General features: G+C 37.7%; 1 protein-coding gene across 3 annotated transcripts; it reads left to right on the forward strand.

Annotated features, from left to right (window-relative positions):
• Positions 1-936: 936 nt before the first annotated feature.
• On the forward strand, positions 937-8,015 carry pdzk1ip1 (PDZK1 interacting protein 1). 3 transcript variants are annotated; one of them, XM_062424962.1, is made up of 4 exons: positions 937-1,117; positions 4,400-4,528; positions 5,449-5,527; positions 7,821-8,015. In XM_062424962.1, the coding sequence occupies exons 1-4, from the start codon at positions 1,051-1,053 to the stop codon at positions 7,888-7,890; spliced, it is 345 nt and encodes a 114-aa protein (XP_062280946.1). In that variant the 5' UTR covers positions 937-1,050; the 3' UTR covers positions 7,891-8,015. The 3 variants fall into 3 exon arrangements, with proteins under 3 accessions (XP_062280946.1, XP_062280947.1, XP_062280948.1); XM_062424963.1 differs by having other exon boundaries at positions 4,400-4,517; positions 5,441-5,527; XM_062424964.1 differs by having other exon boundaries at positions 4,400-4,517; positions 5,444-5,527.
• Positions 8,016-9,320: the final 1,305 nt, after the last annotated feature.

The following is a 9,320-nucleotide window of genomic DNA, read 5'->3' on the forward strand; positions in this document are numbered from 1 at the left end:
ATAAGTACATAAAGAATAAGAATAGAAAAATAGTAAATATATATAATAAAAATAATCGTGGCAATCAATCATTATTTACCAGAGTAATATTGGTATTGAGGTGATATTTAATTATTTAACTTTAATTTCAACAATTTTATGAAGTAACTCGTATTAAAACTGTAAAAACAAAGATGATTTAAAAAAATTAAACCCTTGAAAATGTGTAAAGTGTTGATCTACTGTCCAATCCATCACAGGTTTAATGTTATTAACCCTCCTGTTGTCCTCTGGTCAAGGAAGGACAGGAGGAAGGAAGGAAGGAAGGAAGGACAGGAGGAAGGAAGGATGTAGGAAGGATGAAGGAAGGAAGGAAAAAAGGAAGGAAGGAAAGGAGTAAGAAGGAAGGAAGGAAGGAAGGAAGGAAGGAAGGAAGGAAGGAAGGAAAGGAGTAAGAAGGAAGGAAGTAAAGAAAGAAATGAGTAAGGAGGGAGGAAGGAAGGAAAGGAGGAAGGAAGGAAGGAAGGAAAGAAAGAAAGGAGTAAGGAGGGAGGAAGGAAGGATGGAAGGAAGGAAGGAAGGAGTAAGGAGGGAGGGAGGAAGGAAAGGAGGAAGGAAGGAAGGAAGGAAGGATAAATGGAAGGAAGAAAGGAAGGAAAGAAAGAAAGGAGTAAGGAAGGAAGGAAGGAAGGAAGGAAGGAAAGAAAGTAGTAAGAAGGAAGGAAGGAAGGAAGGAAGGAAGGAAGGAAGGAAGGAAGGAAGGAATGAGATGGGGTCAATTTGACCCGGGAGGACGACAGGAGGGTTAAAATAAACGCTGGGTGTGTTTTTACCTGCAGCAGAACCAGATTTCCATCTCAGCTATAAACACAGACTACAGATAAAAGCTTTTCCTGTAAATCAGCGTTTTTTATTGTCAGTGTGAGTCAAACATTAACAGAAGCGACTCACCTGAGCTGCTCATTCTGCTCTCTAACCCTCTCAGTTTAACTCTCCGCAGAGTCTCAAGCTTTTACTCTAAACTCTGAAGCTTCGTGACTCTTTCAGGAGTTTAAATCTCAGAGATCAGCGATGGGAAAACTTTCTGCAGTGATTTTCTGTGTGTTGCTGAGTGTCGGCACGGCAACGGCCCAGACAGGTACGATAACAACACAATGAGACTGCTGCTTTACAACTATCAGGGACTATTTTAATGATTGCTTAACTGTTGAAATCAGTGTTTCCTCATATTTTTGTCTCTATATGGATGATTTATGTTGGATTGTCTCATTGTTTTCATTTCATTGAGGCCTGAGAAAGTAAACTTATTTTAACTTCTCCTTTTGTTTATGACTTTATTTACTTTAAACATTCTCAGTCTGTTGCAGCAGATGTTTGTAGGTTCAAACTTCACCTCGTTATAACTTAATTGATTGATAAGTGCAGATTTACTCATCACTGACCTACAAACTGGTTGTCACGTAGACAGGTGACTTTATTAAATGTTTATAAACCATAAAAACTTTGTACCAAATAATTCAACTTGCTTTAAAACAGTAAATTCTCAATAAAACACCATATCAACTAGTTTGGCCTGATCTTACATTATAACTTTTATATTAAATAAAGGTAATGGAATACAATTGTTCTACATATTACATTTACTCTGGTTACCATGGAGACCAGGAACCATTTACATGTTTTAAATGAAGTCATTATTAGTATAAGTCCACTTAAATACACTGTAGGTGATAAAATATGTAATATTTATCATTCTTTTGTGGTTACACCATTTGACATTTTCAGGAGCATTCAGTCTTACTTTTGGTAAAAAATGGTGCAAATGTCATTTCAAATGATATAAAACCAACAAAAATACTAAATGTACATTTTAACAAACCTGATGCTGCTTTTAAATCTAGTTTAACATGTTTATGAATTCATCATCTTACCAACACTTATTAGTCTCTGAGCTTTATATATTCAAAGAGGAAGGACTCACATAACAACAGAAATCATTAAAACTGAAGAAGTGAACATGTGACTCTGTGTTTGACTCTCAGCTCACGTAGACAGGTGACTTTATTAAATGTTTAATATCTGAGCTAATTTAGATTGAAGAGTAAAACACAAAATACCTCAAATTACTCAACCAATGAGTTTAGATTAAATTATAAAATAACGTAGATTCACTTTCTATAATATTAACTGTAAACTGTATGAATACTGCTGATTATAAAACACTCAAAGGACTTAAATAAACTAACTTTATTTCATCTTTAGGCTCTTAAAACTCATATTTTTGGAAGTTATGTTACAGCTTGTGATGCTAGAGTCACGTCTTAAAGTGACAGATGTGACAGAACTTAATCATTTCACTATAATATTGACTAAAATACTGTTTGTAGTATTTATATATAATACATATTGATTATATGTATTTGATTCTACTAAACAGCATTTTCTATTTTATGCTCCTTGTACTTTTTACTCCTGAACGTGTTCAGTATTTTACAGCTTTGGAGTTTCTATAATAAAAAAAATACTACATCTGTTTATGAAATATGATGCATAGTTACAGATTAAAACCGGCTGTTTACTACAAGTACCTTAAACTGTACTGCAGTAAAGTACAAGTACCTCAAATTAAACTACAATAAAGTACAAGTACCTTAAACTGTACTACAGTAAAGTACAAGTTCCTCAAATTAAACTACAATAAAGTACAAGTACCTTAAACTGTACTACAGTAAAGTACAAGTTCCTCAAATTAAACTACAATAAAGTACAAGTACCTTAAACTGTACTACAGTAAAGTACAAGTACCTCTAACTGTACTACAGTAAAGTACAAGTACCTCAAACTGTACTGCAGTAAAGTACAAGTACCTCAAACTGTACTACAGTAAAGTACAAGTACCTCAATCTCTACTGCTGTAAAGTACAAGTACCTCAAATTATACTACAATAAAGTACAAGTACCTCAAACTGTACTACATTAAAGTACAAGTACCTCTAACTGTACTACAGTAAAGTACAAATACCTCAAACTATACTGCAGTAAAGTACAAATACCTCAAACTATACTGCAGTAAAGTACAAGTACCTCAAACTGTACTGCAGTAAAGTACAAGTACCTCTAACTGCACTGCAGTAAAGTACAAGTACCTCAAACTGTACTGCAGTAAAGTACAAGTACCTCAAACTGTACTACAGTAAAGTACAAGTACCTCAAACTGTACTACAGTAAAGTACAAATACCTCAAACTATACTGCAGTAAAGTACAAATACCTCAAACTATACTGCAGTAAAGTACAAGTACCTCAAACTGTACTGCAGTAAAGTACAAGTACCTCTAACTGCACTGCAGTAAAGTACAAGTACCTCAAACTGTACTGCAGTAAAGTACAAGTACCTCAAACTGTACTACAGTAAAGTACAAGTACCTCAAACTGTACTGCAGTAAAGTACAAGTACCTCTAACTGCACTGCAGTAAAGTACAAGTACCTCAAACTGTACTACAGTAAAGTACAAGTACCTCAAACTGTACTACAGTAAAGTACAAGTACCTCAATCTCTACTGCAGTAAAGTACAAGTACCTCAAACTGTACTGCAGTAAATTAAAAGTTCCTCAAATTATACTACAATAAAGTACAAGTACCTCAAACTGTACTACAGTAAAGTACAAGTACCTCAAACTGTACTGCAGTAAAGTACAAGTACCTCAAACTGTACTACAGTAAAGTACAAGTACCTCAAACTGTACTACAGTGAAGTACAAGTACCTCAATCTGTACTGCAGTAAAGTACAAGTACCTCTAACTGTACTAGAGTAAAGTACAAGTACCTCTAACTGTACTAGAGTAAAGTACAAGTACCTCTAACTGTACTAGAGTAAAGTACAAGTACCTCTAACTGTACTAGAGTAAAGTACAAGTACCTCTAACTGTACTGCAGTAAAGTACAAGTACCTCTAACTGTACTGCAGTAAAGTACAAGTACCTTAAACTGTACTACATTAAAGTACAAGTACCTTAAACTGTACTACATTAAAGTACAAGTACCTCAAACTGTACTACAGTAAAGTACAAGTACCTCAAACTGTACTACAGTAAAGTACAAGTACCTCTAACTGTACTGCAGTAAAGTACAAGTACCTCAAACTGTACTACAGTAAAGTACAAGTACCTCAAACTGTACTACAGTAAAGTACAAGTACCTCAAACTGTACTACAGTAAAGTACAAGTACCTCAAATTATACTACAGTAAAGTACAAGTACCTCAACATTATACTGATTATTTTCCTCCGCTGATGAACCAACAACAGTGTTAAGGTGAGTAAACTCTACTGACACTGTTGTTTATTAACAGAGTAACAACAGACTCACCTGGAGGCTGGTTGACCTTTGACCTCTCTGTGTGTGTGTTTGTGTTGCAGTTCCCGTCGAGCGTGTTCTGCCTCAGTGGCTCACCGGCCTCATCGCCGTCTCCTGCTTCCTCTTCCTCAGCTTCGTCACCCTGCTGGCGAAGAAGGCCTGGTGTGATGAGACCAGCAGGTCAGTCGGGGGTTAAATCATAGAAACATATATATGGATGTTTAATGTGTCCATGTGGTTTAGTTTAAATTTAAAGGGTTAAAATGTGAAAATAAACGTATGAATAACTTGCACACATTCTTATTTTGTGGACCCAGCATCAAATTTCTGCTTTTAATCCATTTAGAGAGAATATATTAGAGGATTATGGTGAAAATGTCTAAGTGGTGTAACCATAAAAACTTTCTACCAAATAATTCAACTTGCTTAAAAACAGTAAATAGTCAATAAAACACCATATCAACTAGTTTGGCATGATCTTACATTATAACTTTATATTAAATAAAGGTAATGGAATACAATTGTTCTAAATATTACATTTACTCTGGTTACCATGGAGACCAGGAACCTGACTGCTTTACTTCTTTCTTTCTTTCTTTCTTTCTTTCTTTATTTCTTTCTTTCTTTCTTTCTTTCTTTCTTTCTTTCTTTCTTTCTTCTCCTACTTCTTCTCTGTTCTCTGTCTTCTTCCTCCTTTCTCTTTCTATCTTTCTCCCCACCTCCAACTTCTTGTTCTTTCTTTCTCTTCTTCCTCCTCATTGGAGGATAAAATATGTTAATATATGTATCATTCTTTTGTGGTTACACCATTTGACATTTTCAGGAGCATTCAGTCTTACTTTTGGTAAAAAAAATGGTGCAAATGTCATTTCAAATGATATAAAACCAACAAAAATACTAAATGTACATTTTAACAAACCTGATGCTGCTTTTAAATCTAGTTTAACAGATTTATGAATTCATCATCTTACCTACCCATATTTATTACTGAGCTTTATATATTCAAAGAAGAAGGACTCACATAACAACAGTGTACATGTGACTCTGTGTTGACTCTCAGCTCTGTAATGAAAATGTTAAACATTGTTTTCCAAACTGTGCAGCAGGGAAGCAGCTGAGGAGACAGTGGAGGAAGTAGAAATCGGCCGGGCCAACAGTAACGTGTACGACACCAGGCTGAGCACGTTCAGGTAGGACAACACAACACAACACAACACAACACAACACAACACAACACAACGCATCATCTGTTTATTATTGTTATTTATTAGCTTTAGTTTTATGACCCTTTGCGGTTAAAGCTGCTATAAACATTCAGCCTCACTAGATGTCAGCAAACAGCTCGTTGCTCTGTAAAGATCCAGCAGAGTCACACTAACCACAGTTTCTCTATTCTGCTCCAGCTGTGAGCGTGCATGTGAGTGTGCATGTGAGTGTGCATTTGAGCGTGCATGTGGGCGTGCATGTGAGCGTGCATGTAAGTGTACTGTGCATGTGAGCGTGCATGTGTGAGTCCCTGCGTGGCAGAGACGTTCTCAAATTACAGCTCAACAGTTCACTGTTTCTTAGACGATACAGGATGAGAATCTGAATCCTGCGTTCACACTGAAAGCCAAAATCCGATTTTTAGCCAATCTGGATTGGAACCAGATGCTCTTATGAAGTCTGAACAGTCATAAATCACATGAAATCTGATGTTTGCAACCAGATGGAAACCACCTTTGGGAAGTAGTTTCAAATCTCATTTGGACAGATGTGTCTGAGTCTGAACAGCTCCAAACACTCAGATCGGTTCTGACTGTCCTTGACGTCTCTCTACGTCTCTACGCTACATCACTCTATGTGACACCAGACCCGCTTATTCCAGTTGTTGTTGCTAGCTGATATCAATGGAGGACGTCGAACACATCAGTCCTTGGACAGAGGACCAAACCAAATTTTAATCTTTGGGGAGATGGCTCCGTTCAAGTCAAGCTCGAGGGTTTGTTGTTGCTGTCGCAATTATATGACATCACACAATACACACTTTGACGCCTCCGCTCCGACGACGTTGCCACGGCAACCTGTCAGATTGGTCATTAATGTGGCCCAGTCTGAACACAGCCAAATCCCATTTGGACACTTGCTAAAAAAAGTGTGGACAGTCAGGCCTAAAAACCGGATTTGAGAAGGAATCAGATTTGAATCAGATTTGAATCAGATTTGAATCAGATTTGCCTGCAGTGTGAACGCAGCCTTCGATTCCAGAGGCGGCTCAGTGGGCTTCCTTGTGCCTCCACATCAGACCATTGTTATGCTCGTTAATCTGAGCATTACACGTTAATGTTTTTTTTACTGGCGTTAATCGATGCTCACTGTCACTGACTGCTGTTATAATCAACCTCTGTAAACTCTGCACAGTGCTCAGCATGTGTTGGTCATATTCCTGCACTGTCTGCACATTGTTGGACTTTCATCTCAGTAGCAGATTTCGATGTGGTCAGCCGCCCAAGGTGGCATATTATCGGAGAGGACACTGAAAGAAAAGAAAAGAAAGATTGGTTTTCTATCACTTATTTGCACGTCATGTCTTCTTTTTTATAAAGTCACTGAGGTTGAAAGTAACGAGCCTGTTTGACAATGTAAGGAGAAGAAAGTCCAGATATTTGTGTTCTAATGTAGGAAAATAATAAATACTGAAGTAAAGTACAGATACCTGGAGAATCTACTTACGTACAGTAACCAAGTACAAATACTGCGTTACTTCCCACCTCAGTTCGATGCCCTGCTCCTTCAGTCCACATGTTTGGGGACAATATTTAAGCCCAAACTGCTGTATGAATGTGTGAGTTTCCTCCTGATGAGCAGGTTGGCAGTGTGTGAATGAGTGAATGTGACATGAAGTGGAAAAAGTGCTTTGAGTGTTGAAACACAAGAGCAGGAGGGTCAAACTCATTTCATTCAAGGGCCACATACAGCCTGATCTGATCTCATGTGGCCGGACCATTAAAAGAGGAAAGGAAGGAAGGAAAAGAAGACAGGAAGGAAAAAAGGAAGGAAGGAAAAGAAGACTGGAAAGAAAGATGGAAGAAAGGGAGGAAGGAAAGAAGAAAGGAAGGAAGGAAATATTGAAGGAAGGACGGACAAAAGAAAAAGAAGACAGGAAGGAAAAAGGGAAGGAAGAAAGGAAGGAAGGAAGGAAAGAAAGAAGGAAGGAAGGACAGACAAAGGAAGGAAGGAAGGGAGGGTGGAAGAAAGGAAAATAAGACAGGAAACAGAGATGGAAGAAAGGGAGGGAGGACGGAAGGAAGGAAAGTGGGTTCGTCCAAGACCAAATGGTTTAAGATTATTTCCTTACTTTAATAACTGTAATAAATTAAACTATTTGCTGTAATATTGATGAATTAATCACAGCAGGACCCTCAGCATAGAAACAAAGGCTCCATTCTTACTTCATATCAGAAGGTTAAATAACAAAATGTGTGTTTGTTTTTTTCCAATCAGGAGCAAAGAAAATCCGAACGCTTACGAAAACCTGGTGATCGACTCTGACGAAAAGGTTACCACCATGTGATCATCCTGAGACGATCCTATTGGCTGTCTGAGCGATGACATCATCATCCACGAGTCTGAATAAACAGAGAGAGACAAACGACGACAAATTACTCAACACAGACTTTTAAATAACTGTTTATCTTTGTTTCGTCTTAACGTTCAAATATCTTCTGTGGCTGTAATCTTTTTTTTTTTGGTATAATTTATTGTCAAATGCAGTAAATGTCTTTTGTACATATCATCAATAATTAAGCAGAAAATGTGATTATATAAATTATTAACCATTATTACTCTGTTTGTTGCTGTGTTTTCATGTTTTTCTGACATTTCTGCAGACGAGCAGAAACATGAGGAGAGAAGCAGCAGCTGTCCTGTGATCTCATTAATCAGTTATCTTCTCTACCTGCTCACATTACTGATCAACCTATAAATGAGCAGCGATCAATCATTAAACAGCTGCTGCAGGAAAACAGGAAACAAACAGGAGGGAAGCAGCAGGTAGATCTGTTGCAGTTGCAGTTCCTCTGTTGTCCACCAGATGTCACTGTGACGTCTCTAAAAATACACACTTCAGTTTTTACTCTGCAGTCGGTCAGAAGATAAAAAATAGAACCTCTCAGGATCAATATCAGTGAAAATGGATCAAACTGACAGTTGGTCTGATGAGCTCGAGCTGCAGGATTTTAGCACATAATAGCAACATTTCATATCTATATTTATATTAAATTTAACCCTCCTGTTGTCCTCGAGACAAGGAAGGAAGGGAGGAGGAAGGAAGGAAGGAGGAAGGAAAGGAGGGAGGATAGATGGAAGATGGAAGGAAAGGAGGGAGGAAGGAAGGAAGGAAGGAAAGGAGGGAGGAAGGAGGGAAAGAGGGAAGGAAGGAAGAAGGAAGGAAAGGAGGGAGGAAGGAAGGAAGGAAGGAAGGAAAGAGGAAGGAAGGAAGGAAGAAGGAATGAAAGGAGGGAGGAAGTGGGGAGGAAAGAAAGAGAGAAGGAGGGAGGGACGAAGGACAGACGGAAGGAAGGAAGGAAGGGAGGAAAGAAGGAACAGTCAAAATAGACGGCCTTAGCAACGAGCCGATGTCAGCTCGTCTGCAAGGTAGAAAAAAAATGTTGTAAACGAAACGTTTTTGACTTACAGGCAGCTTTTCTACAGAAGTTCACCTCAAGTTTAGGAAGTTTGACTATTTTTAATATCTGACATCAGAACAGAAAATTACTAAAATCACGATTATGTCCTCTTTGATGGATCTTTACTTAAAATAAATGCAATGGTTTGTTCTCAAACTTGGAAATTGTCGAGAGTCTGCAACTGCATCTCACATGGTTGAAAGTGCCGGAAGGTTTTGAGGATTTTTATCATAATTATAGTATTTTATAAAAGACTCCAACTCACTTTTCCCAACTCTGCTCATGATCTTCATAACAACAAATAGAGCATACAGTA

The sequence above is a fragment of the Scomber scombrus genome, chromosome 8 (assembly GCF_963691925.1).
Source record: "Scomber scombrus chromosome 8, fScoSco1.1, whole genome shotgun sequence".
NCBI classification, from domain to species: Eukaryota; Metazoa; Chordata; class Actinopteri; order Scombriformes; family Scombridae; genus Scomber; species Scomber scombrus.

Excerpts from the sequence above, each read along its gene's own strand:
- pdzk1ip1 (XM_062424962.1), top strand. The coding sequence starts at position 1,051 with ATGGGAAAACTTTCTGCAGTGATTTTCTGTGTGTTGCTGAGTGTCGGC. Across the intron at positions 1,118-4,399 it reads CACGGCAACGGCCCAGACAG|TTCCCGTCGAGCGTGTTCTG; the intron begins GTACGATAACAA and ends TTTGTGTTGCAG. Across the intron at positions 5,528-7,820 it reads ACCAGGCTGAGCACGTTCAG|GAGCAAAGAAAATCCGAACG; the intron begins GTAGGACAACAC and ends TTTTCCAATCAG.